This window comes from Delphinapterus leucas, chromosome 11 (genome assembly GCF_059928025.1).
Source record: "Delphinapterus leucas isolate spDelLeu-1000000601 "Yukka" chromosome 11, BTC_Dleu_Yukka2, whole genome shotgun sequence".
Taxonomy (NCBI): domain Eukaryota; kingdom Metazoa; phylum Chordata; class Mammalia; order Artiodactyla; family Monodontidae; genus Delphinapterus; species Delphinapterus leucas.
In genome coordinates this window covers 75,032,903-75,054,470 of record NC_143139.1, presented here as the reverse complement: position 1 = coordinate 75,054,470, position 21,568 = coordinate 75,032,903, and the positions used below count along the sequence as shown (strand labels likewise).

General features: G+C 42.1%; 1 protein-coding gene across 1 annotated transcript in view; it reads right to left on the bottom strand.

Moving 5' to 3' along the window:
- PLEKHG7 (pleckstrin homology and RhoGEF domain containing G7) overlaps nucleotides 1-21,107 on the bottom strand; it is an 86,090-nt gene extending 64,983 nt beyond the window's left edge. The window contains 5 exon segments of the mRNA XM_089921120.1: nucleotides 2,336-2,376; nucleotides 5,227-5,354; nucleotides 18,150-18,172; nucleotides 18,676-19,167; nucleotides 19,170-21,107. Coding sequence (XP_089777246.1) covers nucleotides 2,336-2,376; nucleotides 5,227-5,354; nucleotides 18,150-18,172; nucleotides 18,676-19,167; nucleotides 19,170-19,535 — 1,050 coding nt within the window. The 5' untranslated portion in view covers nucleotides 19,536-21,107.
- Nucleotides 21,108-21,568: the final 461 nt, after the last annotated feature.

Here is a 21,568-nt window from a genome sequence, read left to right as displayed (position 1 = left end):
ATACTCTGAGAAAGCCATAATTCAAAAACAGTCATGTACCAAAATGTTCATTGCAGCTCTATTTACAATAGCCAGGACATGGAAGCAACCTAAGTGTCCATCAACAGATGAATGTGGCACATATATACAATGGAATATTACTCAGCCATAAAAAGGAATGAAACTGAGTTATTTGTAATGAGGTGCATGGACCTAGAGTCTGTCATACGGAGTGAAGTAAGGCAGAAAGAGAAAAACAAATACCAGATGCTAACGCACATATATGGAAGCTAAAAAAACGGTACTGATGAACCTAGGAATAAAGACGCAGATGTGGAGAACAGACTTGAGGACGCTGCAGGGAGGGGGAAGCTGGGATGAAGTGAGAGAGTAGCACTGACATATATACACTACCAAATGTATAATAGATAGCTAGTGGCAAGCAGCTGCATAGCACAGGGAGATCAGCTCAGTGCTTTGTGACCACCTAGAGGGGTGGGATAGGGAGGGTGGGAGGGAGACACAAGAGGGAGGGGATATGGGGATATATGTATAGCTGATTTACTTTGTTGTACAGCAGAAAGTAACACAACATTGTAAAGCAATTATACTCCAGTAAAGATATTAAATAAGGAAGGAAGGGAGGGTGGAAGGAAGGAAGGATCCCAGGAGAGGTTGCACCACAGGCCCTGTCTCAGGCCTGCCAGGAAAACAGTCAAATCATGTCCCTAAAGAGGGGCAAAATGAGAAAGATTGGTGAGCAACAGCCTTGGTGACAATGGTATCATAGTTTTACTAACAGTTTATGATTTGAAACTTGTAATGTTTAGACTGTGTCCCTATGGACTGAATGTTTCTTTCCCCCCCAAAAAATCCATGTTGAAGCCCTAATCCCACAATGGTATTTGGAGGTGAAACCACTGGAAAGTAATTACACGTAGATGAGGTCATGAGGGTGGGGCCCTCACAATGAGATTAGTACCCTTATAAGATGAGGAAGAGACACCAGAGCTCTCTCTACACCACGTGAGGACGCAGAGAGAAGATGGCCATCGGTAAGCCAGGAAAAGAGCTCTCACCAAAACCCGACCATGCTGGCACCCCGATCCTGGACTTCCCAGCCTCCAGATATGTGAGAAATAATACTGGTTGTTTCAGCCACCCAGTCTGTGGTATTTTACAGCAGCCCAAGGGGAGTAAGACATTCACACAACTTTTTAACCCTTGAAAAAATAATGTGAAAGTCACTCCTATACTTGATTATGGGAACACAGTTTTCCAAGCCCTGGTTATGAACAACACTAACAATAATATGGCCAGTAACGACTGTCTCAGGTGCCCAGCTCCAGGGTGAGCTTCACTCGCATTATTTGACTCACTTGTCACAACCATCCTAAGAGGCTGCCACTATTACCACCTACTTTTTACAGGAAGGACTTGAAGCTGAGAGAGACATGGATTCATTTGACCAAGGTCACAGGGCAGTACATGGAGCAGCTGGGATTGAAACCTCAGAGGACTTTTAATTTAGCTACAGTAGTTAAGTATCAATGTGTGTGCATCCACAGAACCTCCAAGGTAGATGTCGATAATTGGTGGCCAACTGCAGAGGCCATGTGGGCAGATTTTTAACAGAAAGAAGTGCAGTAACTACTCATAAGGCCCTCTTGGTGCTGCTGGCTGTGGTGTGTAGGTACTGTGGGGAGAACACAGTCAGTCCTTCTCCTTCCTCCTCACTCCAGAAGCGAGGAACACTCCTTCCCTCTGCCCCCAGCATGCTTGCGAGAAAGGCTTCACTGTGGCTAACTCCTGACCTAGGCAGGAAAGAATCAGGCACTACTGATTTCAATTTATAACTCTTCAATAATTGAGGGTGCAAGAATGAATTTAAAGAAAACCCGCTAGGTCTAATCCAACTGGCTTTCCCAGAAATAGAAGTGTATTTGTGGAATCTGTTTCTGTAATATCTCATTAATTTTTCAATGTTCCCAGTATACTGGGCACAGACTGCAAACTGGGGCATACGCTTGTGCAAGTTTTCTTCATCGAGTGAGCTGTTTCCCACACTGTGTCAAGTTATAAATTTGGAGCTGTAAGGCACTGCAATATTAGGATTGCTTTGTTTTCTTGCAGAGCTCATTAACCACTGGCAATTAGCACTGTATCACTGCACAAAGTGGCATCATTTGGCAAGTTCTGTATCCACTACTATGAATGTGATGATACAATTTAAACTTCACGTACCATCTGCTGTCATGAAAAGATAAAGTAGGATGAAGAGGCTCTTTAGCCATTTCTTACTTTCCTAGCTACTGGAGGCTTAATTAAAACAAAAATGACAATGCACAACACTCACCACTCCTCTCTTGGAGAAAGGCCATCTTGGCTTTTTGGATTCTGGTGGGTGAAATTAAAGAAGATATATTAGTACTTTGAGTAACTACTGACAGATCAATGGAGTGCTTTACAAAACCTGCTTTTCAAATGAGCCGAACAGAATTTGTCCTGCTTTAATTCTCCTTCTCTTGAGAATGCACAGGATGAATATTTATATTTATGCAGATGAGTAAACGAAGCGATGTTCCAACTGAAAGGCTGGTGTACTATTGCTACCTTATGGTGATATTGTCCTGTTTCAGCCTCCTTTCCCCCCCATCATTCAAGGAGAAATCTATAAAATGCAATAAAATGTTGAGTATTCTTTTAAGACAGAGTCACAGGACTTTAGGGCTGAAAGGACTTTATTTTTATACTGGAAACCACCCCACCATATGCAATTTCAATAGCCTGACCAAACTTGAGACTCAGAGACTGCATTGGCCTGATAACCCCCAGGTGTGGTTGAGTGTAGATTCCTGAAATAGGGGCACATCAACCCATGTCACCAATCTTTAGGTTGGGGGCTTATTATCTCTATTGGCCACCATCCACATATTCCTTAGGAGTTGCTTTAAATTGAAAAGGAAGTCATTTTTCAGTAATACATTCTTTTGATGATCAGGAAGTAAAGAGATTAGATTGTGGATTCTTGATTTTTATGTCATTTGCATCAATCTCTAATGCTACCCAGAAAAACGTGGGAATCATCTCTTAGGTTTTGGTGAGATGTTCTGATAACTCAGTACACAAAATGGATGTTTTAAAGGTTCATCTCTGTTTCTACTAGTTTATCAGGAGACTGCATAATACTTCCATCAGATGAAAACAATTACCTGAGCAGCATTTACTAAAAATCAGTGTGCTTGAGGGACTTTTCTCATTGGAACCCTGGAATCCAACCGATTATCCTGCTCATTCTGACCACCTTTTTGACCTTTGTAAAGGGGAGATTAGGTGGAACTTCCCTCAGAGGCAAATCTGCTTCACCTCTCTTAGGCTTCAAATGCCTGGTGGTAAATTATTATGTATGATTTGAACTGCAATAATTGGGATCTCTTGTCTTAGCAAATTTCTCTCCTCTGCTTTTCTAACTTCAGGGGTAATTTTAGGACCTTGGGAAATCTTCACAAGTATTCAGAAGAAAATTTAAATTGTGTCTCTATTGAATCCCTAATCTTTTATTATCTTTATTAAATATTAAGTTTTGCTGAATCAGAATCTATATTTCAACAATATCTCTAGGTGACTCATATGCACATCAGAGCTTGAGAAGCACTGCATTAGACCATGACGGGGACATGAGAACTCTATTCTAACCTCCTAGAGAAGAGGGCTTGGAGGGATATGGTGAAGAATGCTGCATATCTTTTATTACGTGGTATCTACTGTGATGCCAGGCACACATGCCTAGCAGAGAACTTAACAAAGAACAGCATGCAGCAATTATGACCTTGTTCCTTAGCATGCTGGTTCTCAAACTTTAGCTGGTATCAGAATCACCTGGGGGGGCTTATTAAAAAACATATTGCTGGGCCCCATCCCCAGAGTTTCTAATTCAGACGGTGTGGCATGGGACCCCAGAATTTCCCAGGCAATGCTGAAGCTGTTAGCCTGGGACCAGTATTTGAGAAGTACTGCTTTAGTTTTTAACCAGTTTAGAGCATTTGCAAAGCATCACAGAACATGTACTAACCTCTTAAGGTTAGCTGTGCTTAGAACTAGCTCTAATTTCTAGGAGCCTGTCCTTGAGTAGATCACTTAATTCCCTCTTGGTTCATTCATTTGGGCATTTGGATTGTTGTGTCATATAGGACAGTAGATGTGAAAGGGCTCTATAAAGAGTGAAGAGCTATACATATGTTAGTTATGCTTTATTCACAGCTGCCTGTGTAATGGGTGGTTGATGCAGGCTGGTGGAGCGTTTACAGGGTTAGGAGTCAGGAGTCTCGATCCCATTCCTCTGACACAAACCAGCTGGCACCATGGCTAGGCCACTTCTCCTTTCTGGGTCTCACTTGGCACATATGTGAATGAGGAAACAGCTTGGTGGTTTTCCATGTGTGTTGTCACAGGCTATCCTGGGCTTCTAGGGATGCCTTGGAGGTGAGTCTTTGGGACCTGCCCCATTTTCAAGCACTACAACTCCACCTGGATCTGTTTTATAGGCTGGATTTCCAAGTAAGGATTCTTTTGTAAAAAGAGCTCTGCTAAGAACAAAACCAGTTTAAAAACTACCAGGATGGATGATGATCTTGAAGTCTCCTTTTAGCTCTCAAAGGCTACCATCAGAATCGTGGGAATGTGTCCTGAACACCACAATTGTTCTTTTCTTTCACAACTGAGTTCAAAATGCAGATTTATCCCTAAGGCTGCCTCTCTCTAATCTGCTCTAACAGTAATCTGCTGTCACTGGGCCCGCTGCCTCCACACGGTACCACCGTGGTTAGAAGATACCAGTGTGAGGTTGAAGGCCAGAACAGGGTGGGGGGTGGCATTACAGCAATGACAGCGATGCTGCCCACCAGCCCAGAGAGGGCATGCTGCTCCAGGATGGTGACCGTCACTGGTGTACCTGTTCCAGGTCCTAGATGTGGGGTATATTATTTGACAAGAGGACCTTTTGAAGAAAGGTCTATACCTTATCCATCCCTTATCTATCTCTGTAAGTGGAATGCCCAATACCAAGAGCAGTATTCAGCTGGTTCCAGTAACTCATGGCTGATGCTTGTCCTAATTGGTGAGACATCTGTTCTAATGTGTCAGTGCCCATGTTCTATTAGTCATTAAATATTCTGAAAATACCCTTTGCTTATTATGACACCCATCCCATAGCAGGTATGTAATATAAGTATGGTGAATGGACAGGACCTGAATTCAGCAGCAGAAGCGGGTGGCACAGGTAACTGGCAGCTCCATCTGACACCAGAAAGTCCCCAGGGAACACCTCAAGTCCAGATAAGTTGAGCACTACAGAACTCCTCCTGTGCTCGTAGAATCTGTGTTTAAGAGATGGAAGGAGAGAGCTTACAGCTTACATGCCCATGCATGGGCACTCAGAAGTGACTGCTGGCAGCCTGATTAATGCCTGCTTTTTCAGGAGGCCACTCCAGGCTCCAGGCATGGAGGGCTGTGATGACCCACACACCACCCCATGTTTGACACCTTTTTGAGCCTTACTGACTGCTTATGATTTTGACTAATCCAAAGCAGAAGAGCTCACCTGGAAGTGTCAACATAAACATACTGGATATGTTCTGACTGAGGAGGACACTAGGAGAAAGCCCTTAAACACAAGAGTCTTTGCAAATTATGAACATGGCCTCAGAGGGAACAGGATGCATGGGCATGGCCATGGCCACAACACCCCTAGATATTGGAGGCCGGTTGTTTAAAGGCAGCCCCTTTGTTTTTCCTAGAGAAAAATGAGGACTGTTGTCGGAAAAGCTTAGCAAACAGGCCTATCTACCTTCTCCTTTCTTCCACACTATTTCATGAAACTTCCTGTCTGTTGGATGTTTAGAAAATAAATGCTTGACATCAGACACAGTGGGGAGTAGCTACAAAGCCACTGGGCATTTGCTCTGTGATCACTAAGGAACAAAATGGGTAAGGAATGATTACATCGAATTGTAAGGATTTTCAGAGCTTCCCCATAATAGCTGTTCAGATATTCCTTTAGTCTGTTCTGAGAATGAGAGATGCAATTCCTTCTATTTACTGACCAATGTAACCTCTAAATTCTCTTTTCATCAACAAATAGCTTAGCATATAGGTTACTTTACATACAAAGGAATTTTGTAAGTCTGACTTAGCCCCTCCTGGCTTCCGATAAACACATTTTTAAAGCATCCACAGAAGCCTTCTATAATCTGGCCCAGTTACCTTCCTAATATTCTTTACTTTGCAATTTATTCTCTGGAAACAGGGAATGGATTGTAATTTCCCATGCAAAATGTTTCACACGTCAGTGACTTAGCTGGGAATGCTCTGCCCTCTCTGAACCTAACTCCTATTCATCCCATGAGATTTAGGGCCATGGATTACCTAAGTAACTTTACAGGAATTACTTAGATACAATCAGGCTCAGATTTATTCAATTAGCTGCATTTCCTGGCATTTTAAAATGTTTTGACTTGCCTTTCTATTTTTTTTTTAATTGGAGAATTTTAGAGTAATGTTGCAGGCACTGCTAGCTGCCCAGCCAGCATGCATGCTCTCCACTTTTATTATTATCAAAACCCTGCTTTGCTGGGGGTGGCATGTGCCGAGTTAATGCACTGACAAGCCCCGACTCCCCTGCAGCAATCTGGCCAACAAGATTTAAATGGAAGTTGCAGGGTGTGGCTTCTGGGAAAAAATTTTCAAAGGGGACAGAGGTCGCTAGCTTCTTCCTTTTACCTTTTGCCCTTTGCCCTTCTTGTTGTCATGAATACAGCTTGATACCTGAAAGTATACCTGTGATCTTGCAAAGATAACAGCAGAACAGGAAAACAGAAGGAGCCTGGCAGGATGCCGACATCTGTCCTGGCCTGGGCTCTGGTTATGTTATAAGAGAAACATTCTTTATTTGCTTAGGTTGTTCTAGTTTGGTTGTTACATGCAGACAAATGCTGTCTTAACTGACACAGATCTCCTCATCCTGGACTTCTTCTCCAAGAATGTCATCTTTCAGCATTCTGCACTCTTATTTGACTTTTTCACCATCTATTTTTGATGAGGTTTGTAACAAAATCATTAAAGTTACAACTTCTCACAACTCTCCCTTTCTTGTTATTTGCCAACCTGATGTCCATGGTGGTTATGAGGTTAGAGGGGGCTGAATTAGGTGGGAGTTGGAAAAGTTACAGTAATTTGAATGAGAAATACAATTCTAGTTTCTTCATTTTGCAAACAGGACATTGGAACTGATACAAAATGAATTAACAGTATACAAATCCAGCCAGGAATTTTCACAGTGCTATGCAAAAGGTATTAGATAACATAAACTTCTTGGGAGCCCCAAGAAGTCCCCTGAAAAGAAATATTAGAATCTTCCCTGTAAACTTTATACTTCTCTTGATAAAGACCCTGGAAGCATACAATGAGATTTGGTGTTTATGGGGATAGAGGGGATTGGGAAAAGTACAGTAATTTGAATGAGAAATGTAAGCTAGGTAAACTTTGGGGGAAAAAGTTTACTCTTTTGAGCTTCAACTCTAGATGGTACACAATCTGATAACTATTATGAATTTGGCATGAGTCTATAAGCTATCTTTATATTCCCTGGGGACCTCAGAGAGGACATAACTAATGGTGGAGTGGAAGAATTAGTCTTCCCCGGCCTCCTCTAGGCTGGTTTATATGTTTCTCTTCCATGCTTCTACAGTTCTCTGGAGCAGTGGTTAAGATAATGTGGACTCAAATTGCCTGGATTTTAATCTTAGCTGTGTGACCTTGATTGAGCAAGTAACCTCTCTGGCTCTGACTGCCATCTGTGAAATGCAGACAATAATCATACCTACTTCCTGTGTGAGGATCAACTGATCAACATAAAGCGCTTAGATCCATGTCTGGAATTTAGTAAGCTGTCAATAAATGTGATTATGTTGGTTGTTGAATATAGTATAATATGTTCTATTTGTCTGTTTATTCCACTAGACTGCTACCTCCTTCCTTGCAAGAAGCATATCTTATAATTTGTGTTGGTGGGTGCCCATTTAGTGCTCAATCCATTGTTACTGATGAACACGAATGAATAAAAGCCTCTTCTGATGTTGTCCTCCCTCGAGGAAAGCACCTTACTTTATAAGGTAGTTTTGCAGATTCATGTCTTATCTCCTCTCCTTTTATCCTAAGTTCCTACCTCCGGGTCTAAATCCCTGTGTTTAGTAAGGGCTCAATAAATATTTGTTCAGTAAATGAATAATAACCAAACCTGTACACACTGAGTCATCCATTGCTCTACTTTCCTGACGTGATCTCCTGCACAATGTGTACTCCACTAATAGCTAGCTACTCACTGTTCTTTAAACTCACCCTGCACTTCATGCCTCCATGCCTTGGCTCAGGTAGTTTCCATCTGCCTGCCTATCTCCACTGAGCCTGACACACTCATATTCATCTCTAAATTCCCACTTAGATGCTCTCCCTCCAGAAGTCTTTTCTGATCTGCTCAGAGAGAGCCAATTCTCTCCCTCCCTACTTCCACCCTGCCTCTTTATAATGATTTCATTGAAGGCTCATGCTGTGTCTTATATATCATAGAGTCTAAGCACCAAGTATAGAACCCGACATAGAATAGGTAATCAAATAAGCTTGTTGAATGAATAACTATGTTGACCTACAGGATGATATCCAGATAGTCCTCAAATGAATTTGCTTTTCCATTCTGGATCATAATTGTATAATTATATGCATATACAATACACAAAGTGCAATCTGAGTCTCCCCAACAGCCTCTAAAGGTGATTAAGTTACCCCTATCCATTTCTTCCTCGTCTGGGCTACCTTCTGACATAAGGCATCCATTTGGGAGCACATAGGGCAGGTTTTGGAGTTCCATGTGCACATATGGAGCATAGGGAAGACAACTAGCTTGCATAGTGCTTGAGCCATGACCTTGGCTTTGTTGCCTTGCTGTTCAAAACCCAGTGATGCTCATTCTGGAAAGGGGGGCATGCCCCTGGGAGGGCGTAACAGAAGCTCTGATGACATTCTTATGTCAAGAATTATCAAGAATTACAGTTATAACCAGAGACTTAGGAAAACAACAACAAAGAACATCTGCACATACTAACATGAAGAGACATGAATTGGTACAGAAAACATGCCCGTGCATCACCCATGCCTGGCAGCCGACTAGATTTCTGGGCACTCTGCACAGGATCCCATGCCTATGTCAGCCAGGGTTGCTCATCATTGGATTAGTAATATTAATGCAAACAGTTGCAGTGAATTCAGAATGACTTTGCATTTAGGTCTCTTGAGGGGAGAGGTGTTGGTGGTTCCAAACTGGTATTTTATTTTTGCTATTCTAAAAGGACTGCTTCTCATAAGCCATGGCATGCACACAGGGTCACTGTATCCAGTTCTGGATTGATTATCCACTGGAAGCAATCACTGTAATAAATTCAGACTTTTTATCTCCCTCCCCCAAACAGAATGGTATGTGCATGGGGTCATGGCATCCTGTGTGAAGAGGGTGGGGAAGAGAATTTTTTGGTACCTAATTTCCTCAGAGGGAGATTACACTAAGGAATGAGCTGATAATAACTGCAAAATGTTTGGGGTGTGGCTGGCAGGCCACTGTCACTGTGTAACTACAGTATAGCTTCTTGCTACCCTTTATTTGCTTGAAAAAGTACACTAAACAAATATCCATGGGAAACACTTTTTTTGTTGTTGTTGTTTTTGGTTCAATGCTTGGCTGTTCTGGTTCTTTGTTTCAGGACAAAAATTCTGGACCCAGGAGGTTGTATAACTAACTGGGTGCCTGACCCAGACTTCGCAGCCCTCTCCGGCTTGCCAGCCACCCCACTCCCCACAAACCCAAACGCAACCACACTTTCACTAACTCTGAGCTGCGCTGCCCCAGGCCAGTCCGATCTGAAGGGACTAGTCCCATGGTTGCTGGAATAATCTTGTCTCCTTTCTGGTACCAGAATTTCTCCTTTTTCTGTCTTCTGCTGAAGATCCGAAGGTCCACGGTGTGGGCTGGGACGGCAACAATTTAGAGAATCCAGAGAATGCTCCCCCCCTCAGCTGAGCAGGCCATACACTCACGCGTCACACTCAGGAATGAGCTTGTGCTCACGTGTTGGTGCCAGAAAAGTTTCTGGTGGGGGAAATGTGTCCCCCAGTAGATCTCAAATACATACACTTTGTAAAGAACAGATTGGTCACGGTGAACATTATTCTAACTTAAAATCAGCTGGCACTTCCTGAGCATGGGCTTTTACTAGACATTCTGTTAAGAGCTTTACATGCATTATCATATTGATTTTCACAAGTACTCTATGAAGTGGAAATTACTGTTCTCATTAAAGAGCTGAGGAAACTGAAGCTCAGAAGGACAGGAACTCACTTAAGGTCTCATTGTTAGTGAACAGCAGAGCAAGAATTCAATTCAAATACCCAAGTCTGACTCCAAAAAGACTTGTAAATGGAAGGAGAGAAAAAGATATGACAAACCATTTCAAAGCACTAAGCGTTTTTTAAAATTGATATAATGGTAGTTATTACTTTAGATAAAAGAGGGTGTGCTGTGGGTTGAAGGGAAACCCCTGCCCACCCCCTCCCCATTATATGTCCATCTCTTCACTCCTGGAGCCTGTGAATGTGATCTTATTTGTAAAAGGAGTCTTTGCAGATGTAATTAAATAAAAGATCTTGAGATGAGGTTATTTTGCATTATCTGAGTGGGCTCTAAATCCCATGACCGGTGTACTTATGAGAGGTACTTAGAGAAGAGACACAAGTAGGAGAGAAGGCCACGTGAAGACAGAGGCAGAGATTAAAGTAATGCAGCCATAGCCCAGGAACGCCTGCATGAAGAAGCAAGGAAAGGTCCTCCCCTACAGCTTTGAGAGGGAGGGTGGCTCTGCCAACACCTTGATTTTGGACTTGTGGCTCCCAGAATTCTCAGAGCATAAATTTCTGTTGTTTTTAAGCCACCAGTTAGTGGCAATTTATTACGACAGCCACAGGAGACGAGTGAAGGGGGCAATGCAATTGAATGGCAAGGGCACCTGACTCAGGATTGTGATTCCCAACTCTGACCTTCATTACGTGTGACCTTGGCATGTCGCTTCCCAGGGCCTCAGTTTCCTTATGTGGAAAACAACTTTGAGTGAGACCCTTTCCATCCCTCATGATCTATGAATCGAGGGTTTAGGTTTGCTCTTATCTTCCCTGCCAGTGGGTGGGGCAGTAATTATGTGATGACCTTTATCTTGGCAGAAATGTTTGAAGATGAATAATTAAAGCTCCTCCTTCAGAAATATGACAAATATATCATTTGCATTTTTTAAAAAACAGATTCCTTGGGTTTAACATACACCCACCACACTATGTATAAGATAAATAACCTATTGTATAGTACAGGGAACTCTACTCTATATTCTGTGATAACCTATATGAGAAGAGAATCTGAAAAAGGATGCATATATGTATAACTGAATCACTTTGCTGTACACCTGAAACTAACAAAAAATTGTAAATCAACTATACTCCAATAAAATTAAAAAATAAAAAAATTGCAAGTAAAAAAAAAAAGATTCCTTCTGCACAGGGGGCTTAAGCCAAGGACTACTGGGTTCTAATTCTCAGGTGCAAATTTTAAAGGAAAATAACAAAGATACTAGAGAATATGGGGAGGGAGGTTTGCAACTGCCCTATAGTGATGTGTGTCTTAATGGAGTAAAAATCTTATTGAAGGTACTAGTGTTTGGATAAGGCACAGCCTAATCCTTCCCCTCTGCTGTGAATGTTGCCCAATGGTTTCTTTTAACCTTAATAAAAAGTACAATTGAGTTTTTTATTCTAATATTTTTTCAATTTCACTGTTGTAGACTGACAATAGTAAGATAACCCAAAGGTTTTTTTTTTTTTTTTTTTTTTTATCAGGCAAGCTTATCAGGCCTCATTCCTTGTCTGATAGTGAAATTCATGGTAAATATACCTTTTCCAGCAGGCGGTTTTCCAGTAACTGTGTGACTAGAAAAAGTAGGTGTTCTATTTTAGGAACCATAGTGTTCTACCCTATGGTAGAGATATAGTGCAAATGGGAATGCTTGCTTATAACTGAGTTGATTATACAGGAAGAGCCAATTAAGAATCAGTAACAATCTTTAAAGAAAAAATTCCTTTTAAGAAATAATCAACAGAGAAATGACAACTCAACTGCCACTTTAAGGAACTGTAACTTTCTTGGTTAAATCTGGGAAATATTTTTTCATTATGAGTCTCACAAGATTGTTAGGAACTTTCCTTTGATTATAATTTCCCACTTTCTACCAAAATGTTCCATTTGCTGAAAATCCAACGGAGAAGGGAGAATGAATGGGGAGCCTCTAGCTTACTGTCCAAGGTCTGGCACAGAGCGGACACTTCATGAATGTGGAGTGAACAAATGGAACCCATCCCGACACAGTTTGAATACAGAAACAGAGACAGTCTTTGGAGTTCCAACTGCATGGAAAACACACCATGCTGTGACATTTTGGGCTCAATCAGTAATGGTTATTAAACACATACGTGTTCAGAGCACCAGGGTAGCTGCTGATACTGGTAACTTTCTAGAACTCTCGCCGTCTTTTGAGGCTACTGCCTTTTCTGGACAAGAGTCAAAATACTACCCGGTGGGATCAAACCATACTTGTACAAATCCCCAGCAACCCAATGTACACTCAAGAGATGAACACAAAACAGATTAGGAAGATGGGGGAGGCTGAAAAGAGCTAGAGAGAGATAAGATAAACAAATGGCTGGAGGAGAAAATTTCCAGAAAGGGATCATACAATTTCCCCTACAAGGCTTGACCTGACCTAACTAACCAACAAACGCACTTCTTTTTCTTCCTTAAACTTTCATTGAACATCTACTATGTAGTGTTCTAGACACTAGGGATACAGCAATGAACAAAACGGGCACAACTCCTGCTATCATGGAGTTTACATTCTGGGGGAGCTGATGCCAGTGCAAGAATAACACATGGTTCCTGATGTGAAAGGAAGCTGCCAGTTCCCACTCTAGCCTCCAGCCATGCCTGGATCAAGAAGGCTTCCCTGATGCCCTGAGGCTGCAGGCTTCTCTTCTGACTAATTAACAGTATTCATGTATCTCATCACAAGGGAAAAAACTAACTATGTGTGGTGATGGATGTTAACTAAACTTATTGTGGTGATCATTTTGCAATATATACATATTTCAGATCATTATGCTGTACCCCTTAAATTTATATAATGTTCTATGCCAATTATATCTCAATACAATTGGAGGAAAAAAAGAAAGCAACACAATAAAATATGATGCTGTGGAGGGCTGAGATTTAAATAAAGCAAGCAAACAATAACCAATATGCCATCTATTAATCATTAGTTAGTAACTTTCTAATAAGCTTTTAAGCTCAATAGTTGAGACAGGGCCTTCTCCCCCTATGGCGTTACTTAGAGTTTAAAGACAGTGCTAGCTACACAACAGGTTTTAGGTAAAAGTCTGGGGAGGATTTAACATTGTATTGAATCTAACATTTAGACACATTAGATGAGCGTCCTGTGATCGATCATTTCACTCTGGGGTCAGAATATTTTAGAAAGAGTAAGTCAGTGACTTGCATACAGGAAGTGCTAAATGAATGAATGAATGAATGATGGTTTCTTAAAAAAGGTAACATTTAAGTTACACTATTTATCATATCAAAAGCCTATTGGATGGGTACTACTGTTGACCCTTGAACAACACAGGTTTGAACTGAGGAGGTCCACTTATATACAGATTTTTTTTTCATGAAATACTACAGTACTACACCATCTGTGGTTGGTTGAATCCACTGGTTACTGAACCTTAGATAAGGAAGGCAGACCGTAAAGTTATATGCAAATTTTTGACTGCACAGAGGGTCAGCATCCCTAACCCCTGTGCTGTTGAAGGGTCAACTGTATTTGCAACTCCACTTCACAGATGAAAACTTTGAGGTTTTGAGTTGTTCACAGCCTTGCCCAAGGTCACGCTGCCAGAGAAGTAGAGATAGAATTCAAACCCAGGGAGTTTGATTCCAGTAATTCTTAACACCATGCCGTGCTGCAACCCCCCACCCCAACCCCCCAGGGTAACTGCAGATAAATCTGGCTTTGGGAAGCGCTTTACTGGCATTCAATGTTTTTGTCTGGTCTCTTCCTTGTCATTTTGTTTTCATGTTTTGGATATATTTAGGTTTTCTTTCCTATTTCTTTTGAGCACTGGAAGGTTAGTCTGTTCTCATAGATGTAATAGTATGTACATTTCCTTTCTCAGTTTCAGGGCTGACTAAAAAGTTAGGTGAGGCAGTTTTCTGTGATTATCGATTTTAAGGGGTGCCAGGAAGGTGTCCCTACCCACAAAATCCCCCCACTCACTTCCTGATGTTTAAAATTCCACTAACATGGCTTCACTGCTTGGATTCAAGTCATGTCCTCTGTTAAAATTCAAATACATCGGGGACAGATAAGTAAACTGTAAGCCAAGCAGCCTGCCTGTCATCCTTCCACCCATCCTTTCCTTCAGTAAGTATTCTGGAGACAGACTCTAGCTGAGTAATAGTTGCTGAGATGAAGGGTAAGTAAGTGGTCTCTGCCCTCAGGAAGATCTTGTTTCTGAAAGGAGACAGATGTGAAAGAAATACAATATGGTGTTTTAGGTACTATGATGGAGGCATTTATGAGGTGTAGGGAAACCCAAAAGGGATAAATACACTGCTGTACTTGGAGACATGAGTGTAGATATGCCTTAAGCCTGAAGTCCTTCACACTTTAGTAAGAATGAATTATAAAGACTCTTTTCCAGGAGGCATAGTTTGGTGATAGGAGAAAAAAGTTTAGAATGAGTGTTAATTCACTGGAATGTTATATATAGGCAGAGGGAACAACAAAAAGAAAAAAAGTCCACAAGGAAAAACCTGGAATCAAAGTCAACACTGAGCTGATTTCAGAAATGAGAGGAGATTGGGCCCTTCTCATTTATATAAGCCTGCCCAATTGTCAGGCCATGTGTTAAAACACTATATTAAAAGAAAAATTTTTGCAAAAGGGCTACAAGGAAAAAAAAAAAGTTGCTGTGATTGACTGACAGCCACAGAGGCAAGCATTTCTTAACTGAACATATCAGGGTCAACAAACCTTCTCTATGAAGTGCCACAGAGTAAATATTTTAGGCTTTGTGAGCCATATGGTCTCTGTAGTGGCTACTCAATACTGTGGTTGCAGTGCGAAAGCAGCCACGGACAGTATTTAAATGAATAGATGTGGCTGTGTTCCAACACAACTTTATTTACAAAATCAGGTAGTGGGCCGAATTTGGGCCATAGGCTATATAGTCTGCTAGCCCCTGGTTTATACCATCTCATAGGCATATTAAAGGCCTAAGTTAAATAAGTTTAAGTATGTTTTAAATAAAGTTTAAATAAGTTTTTGAGGTGAGTCCCCCAGCTCCTCAATGGACATCAGGGCCTCGTGCAGAGCCCTTTACCTTACACTATCTGACTACAAGGCCTGGGAAATAGCCACCTGCAGGAAGAAGCCCTTTGAACAAATGACTGCTGAAAAGACTGCAGTGACAGGAAGGAGAGAGACAGAGGGAGCAAAAGACAGGCAGACAGAGGATCTTTGTGCCAAAGACGGTTAGCTGTTTACCAAAAATTCATGCTTCTGGTGAACTTTTGATTAAAAAATTATAGATTGAGTGGTCTGCAGCTGATGCAAAATTACTTCTTTTTAGCAGTAATGCATGAATGTTTATTAAACATATTGTTTATAGTTACTTAGCCTTTCATTTATTCATTCAATAAACATTGCCTACTACATGCCAAGTATTGTACTAAGTCCTGAAAAAAACAATACTGAATAATTCAGGGTCATTACCAGATACCAAGATGTCTAAATTTCTTCCCCTCTGATTCCCTGTTGTGATTTTCTGTAACCTTCCACTATTTTGTAGTATGTGATTGTGACATGCTGAACCTCACAGAACTTTTTAAGGCCTCAAGCCCTCTGACCAAGTTTTCCCTTTGCATCTTTTAAGACTATTTCTGTTATTGCCTCACAAAGATTCTGCAGGTCAATAAAAATTACCTGCATGTCATCTTTTGCAAATGGCTTGGTGTGTCCCATCAGTTACAGCCTTTATATCTGCTAACTCCATCTTACACACAAAGCTGGACAGACTTTACCTGCTCTAGGAAGCATTCCTTGATCAAAGACTCTCAGATATATATATCTCCATCCACGATGCTTTCTCTAGTCAACTATCCACTCAAAATACCCACTCAGATGTCCCACAGGTCTTCAAATTCAACATGTTCAAACTTACACCCCACCTACCCATATCCCCTTCTCCCTTCCAAGGTTACCTAGATCAGAGAATGGAACCATTTGCCACCTAACAGTGGAAGCCATAAGCTCGGAAGTCCTTCTTGACAACTTCCTTCCCCTCTCCCCTGATGGTCTACTATTCACAAAGTCTAGGTGATGGTATCTCCTGAACCGAGATACTTCCTTCTAACTCCACTGCCTTCATCAGAGCCTAACCTACCAACCTCTCATACCTGAACATTCTAATTGTTCTGCTGGAATCCACTCTCATCTAACTCTCATGTCTACCCTGTATCCATATGATCATATCAATCCATTCAGTGGTTTCACACTGTTCTTAGGGTAAAGAACAAAATTCCTAAACACCCTATTAGACTTTGCATGATTGACTCTAAACAACATCATCTTTTTCTGACACTACTCTCTTTTTCATTTTCTCTGACACATCTGAATTAGGTGTCATTTTAGAGCTTTATTCTGGTTCACACCTGTGGAAGATTTCCATTAAAGGACCCTTTCTTCACCAACCCTTGCATCCAAACACTTTGCCATATAATACTTAAATGTTCTCCCACTGCTGGTGACACATAATTTTTTGCCCTTGAGTTCAGCCACGTGACTTGCTTTGGCCTGTAGAATTAGACAAGGTACAGAGCCCAGGGTGCAAGAGGCCTTGCATGTTTCCATTTATCCTCTTGAACCTCTACCCTCACCACAAGAACATGCCCCGTGTAGAAATTTGGTTCCATGAAAAGGATGAGGGACATGTGGAGTGAACTACCTAGCTGAGCGCAGCCTAGGTCAACTGATCCTCAATGGACACACAGATTTATAAGAAACAATACCTGGTTGTTGTTTTAAGCCACTGAGGTTTGGGGTGGTTTGTTATGTAGCAATAGCTAGCTGATATACTAACACAATACTTTGTATTTGCCTATGGTTTTGTAAATATCCTCTACCTTAGCTGAGATTTAGGTCAACTAGGGTTAAAAATAAACAAAGACTGCATAGATGGATCTCATGCTTCCTACTATGAACAGCAAACTTGCTTGAGGATTGAGGTCCAGTAATAAAACAATAGCTAATTTCCTGAGGATTCCTCCATGACTTTCCAAATGAACTGAGGGCTTTCCCACCAGTCCTACAAATTGGGTGGATGTTGGGCTTGAATCTTTCCCTTACTGCCACAGAAGCTCTTCATCCCTGAAAGAAATGGAAAATCCACTGCCACAGCTGGGGGACCAAGCTGAAAGTTCAGAGCTGGTTTCTGAAGTGACACAATCTACCTGCATTCTAGATAAAAGCACAGTCTGTCATAACAGGCATTTTAAAGGTCATCCTAGATTTAAACAGCACATCTTGTTCCTTTTATCCTTGTCCTCTGAATTTCTCTTTGAAAAGTTGTTGAATGTTTCTGGCCTTTACATTTTCTCTTCCTGACAAAACCTATTACTGGTGGATGTTAATTAAGCCACAGGACCAAGTCATTGACAATTCAAAATGAAAACCATGCTCACCTGTGGCTGTTATACCCTGCCCCAAAAGCCACAGCAAAAGGCTGGGCGCTTAAAGGAGACTCTTGAAATTAAGACTCTTTCACCCATAATATGAAGAGTGACTTGAGGGATGTAAAACAAACTGCCCTGATTAATACATCATCAGGTTTGCTATGTCAGAACAGAAGTAAAAGACGTAAAAGTAAACAGTCAACAAACTTCATAGCACTAGAGAAAATAAAGACACACATACCTGGACTGATGCAATTCTTCTCTCTGAAATAAATTTTAAAAATACATGTTTTAGTCGTGCTCAAACCCACCCAAAATTCCAAAGCAGACATCTTGAAGGGAGAGGTCATTAACTTTCCTAGCTAAAATGTTTTGGAGTTTTTCTTTTCAGGGGGAGAACGTTAGAAATTTAAGTAGTTTGCTCTTTTTGCCCTTTTAAGCCAGCCACGCCAGGTGGTCTTCACATAGCGTGGATTTGCAAGAGGGCCACCTTTACTATCTAACGACTGACAGACAATCTCTAGCCTGGGTTCTTTCTTAAAGTGCCTTCAAGTATATTGAAGAAGAAAGTGAGCTCGACCTCCACGCTCCTTCCTCAAACTGCTGCACCCCTTTTACTTGACAGCCAACTGTCCTAAAAACTGTGCGTCCCCCCAGCCGTCTCCCAACACAGCACCCCACTCCGCGACCGGGCAATATGGCAACCTGGAGACCTACTATGCTTTGCATCCACCAAATGAGAGGCAGGAGGCTTAGAACTGTGTTACCTGAGGCCTGGGGAGCTGTGGGGCGCGGCTGGGTGCTGGCTGGCCTCCACTCCGTGGAAGGGAGGCCTGAGGAAGCGACCCCTCGTTGAGGGGCTGAGGCACGGGAAGGGCAAGCTCATCACTGGGCGCCATTTGGAGCTCAAACGAGTCGGCTGCGTTGAGTGTCCTTTCGGGGTCCGGAGGCAATCTTGAGTGGAGTCTCAGGGACCACAGGGAGTGCGAAGAACTCCTCTGGGTTTCCAAATAGCCCGCTAGAAAAGCAATGCGAGGTGCCGGAAGCCTCCTTTCAGCTGCCCCCCCCCCCAGGGCGGGCCCTTTAAAGGCCGCCGGCTGAGGTGGCGCATGCGCAGTGCCGTGCGCAGGCCCGCGCACACTCTCGCAGCTGCGGCCCCTTAACCTCCTCAGTGTGGGCGAGGTGGAGACGCGGCCCGGGGCTTGCTGGTCAAAGTGGAGAAGTTTCCCCTGGTTCTGACAGTGCTTCTTGGACAGGCTTTCCGGGGGGGGGGTCGAGGAGAGGGCCCGCAGTCTGGGCGCTGCACCTCTGGGAAGGATGGTTCCGTCTTCTCCACGCCACTAAGAGGCCCGGTTGCTGGAAGCTTCCAGGGGACGCCGTCAGAGTTGCTGTTCTCCCGACCGCACTGAGGTTGTTCCAGTTCCACCTTCAGGTGCCTCTCTTCCTCGGGTGTGTCTTCGTCCTTTTCCAGAGGATAACTGCAAGCAGGTGGCTGCATCTTTAATGAGGAAGAGCAGAGTGCGGAATCTGTTGCAAACAAGGAGACGGAGGTGAGAAAAAAGGTGTCTGAAATTTCACATAAAAACTTACAATTCACCAGAGCAGATAGGGAATGCCCAGTTAACATTAGTATCTGTTATGTTTTGTAGATAATTAACATAAGTGAGTCCAGTTTTCCCGACTAAATTGTTTACGTATTGAAATTTGTTTATGCTACCGAATTAAGTCGTTTGGACCTTGCTTTGTGCCTCGATGGGGGAGAGTTCTTTTTTCCATTGGGGCTCGAGTAGGTGAATACGAACCCCAAGCAGAGATGGACACAGTACAAGCTTTACTTAGTGGCCGAAGAATGGAGAAGCGGGAACCGCGTTTGCAGACCAACCTCTCGCCCACGTGGCGAGAGTGATTTAAAGAGTAAAGACAAGGGAGGAGGATTGAGGCTAATTTATGGGGAGGCTTATGCGTTAGTCTACCAGGAAGGGGCAGGGCTTTTTCCGAGGGAGTGGGGTGCCACCCCCTTTTTATCCTTTTTTTGTCCTTAATGTCTGGTCCTGGCCGCCGGTAGGTGTGTCACATAATATGTTAATATAGTAAAATCAATGTATAATGAGACTTAGGATCTGCTGGGCGTCAGATTCATGCCATCTTAGTCCCAGCTGGTTTCATCTGTTTTCTTTGTTCGTAGCTTTCTTATCTCTGGACCCTTTAACTTAAAGATTTGTGTTCACTCCTGCTAAAGGTGGGGTGGGGGGCATTTGGCAGGTTTTGAGCAAGGACACTCCTGCTAACTGTGGAGGTTGATGGGTTCTGATTAAAGACCTGGAACAGCTCTGGCAACATTTACCGGTTACTTAATATCCCTTCCAGTTCAAACAAAAAAGCTTTTAAAAACCTTGGTGATCTAAGAGATTTCTTGGAAGCCATAAAGCTCATCACCTTTTGATTATTCCATTTTAAGAGAATCAAATATACATTCAATTTCCCTTACGTTCTGCATTTATATATGTATGAATATGTGTATATGTGCTTTGGAGTATTCCAGGGATATAAGGATGAGAGAACAAGAAAAATGAGAACCCCTTCCCTCAAGGTTTAAATTACAGAATGAGACATAATTTCAAAGATAGTGATGCAAAGTATTTGGCAAGAGGCATTTTAGATTTTCTCCATCCCCGTGTTCTGGAAAAATAACTCACTAGTTTGAAAAGAAAAACTGCGATGTCACACAGATGCCCTGCTTCTTGTGATTAGAGGTGCTTTCTGTGATTCACTAATGCAGAATTACCTCCCAATTAAGCTCTTCTCTTGTTCAAGCAAATCTGATTCTACCATGGTGTAAATATGTTCATGGTGACATGGAAATGACTTACTGCTATTCTGTTATTTTGTAGTTTTCCATTTGAAGAAAGTAGTTGCCTGTGAGAAAGCATCAGTCCTTACCCATCCTATCAACTATTGCATAAGAGGCAACTCCTGATTATTTACAGGTCTGGTGTGGGACTGTGGAGCAAATAATAACCGTTTTGCCTTGCCATGGGCAACGTAGGAGGTGGTTTCAGGCTGCACATGGCTTGTTGGTGGATGGAACATCAGTAGTTGACCACATATTCTGAGATCTCCAATAATAACTGCAGCAAGTCTATAATTCTTCCTTTTTTTTTTTTTTGGCCGTGCTGTGCAGCTTGCGGGATCTCAGTTCCCCGACCAGGGTTTGAACCCAGGTCACAACAGTGAAAGCCCAGAGTCTTAACCACTAGACCACCAGGGAACTCCCAGCAAGTCTATAATTCTAAAGCAATCTGTAACCCTTCAGGAATGGACACATTTGGATTGCCCAATTTTAAGGATAGCTAATAATTTACTCTTTTAGTGCTGTATAATTTTAATTTCACTGACAACACTTTTTAGAACTTTTTCTACTGTGTATCATTTACATCCTCAATTTGATAATAGAGAATACTGACCACCGGAAAATTCTTGATGACCTGTCCTCCTATGTTGTGACTCATGAGACTAGATGACATACAGTATTATGACTGTTTATTGTAGTTCCATGCAGACTAATTGTTATAGGTTTTTAATAGCATATGATTATTTACCCCGTACGAAGTAACCTCACACTGATGTACTCCCTAGTTTTTAGTCATTACTTCTCCTTAT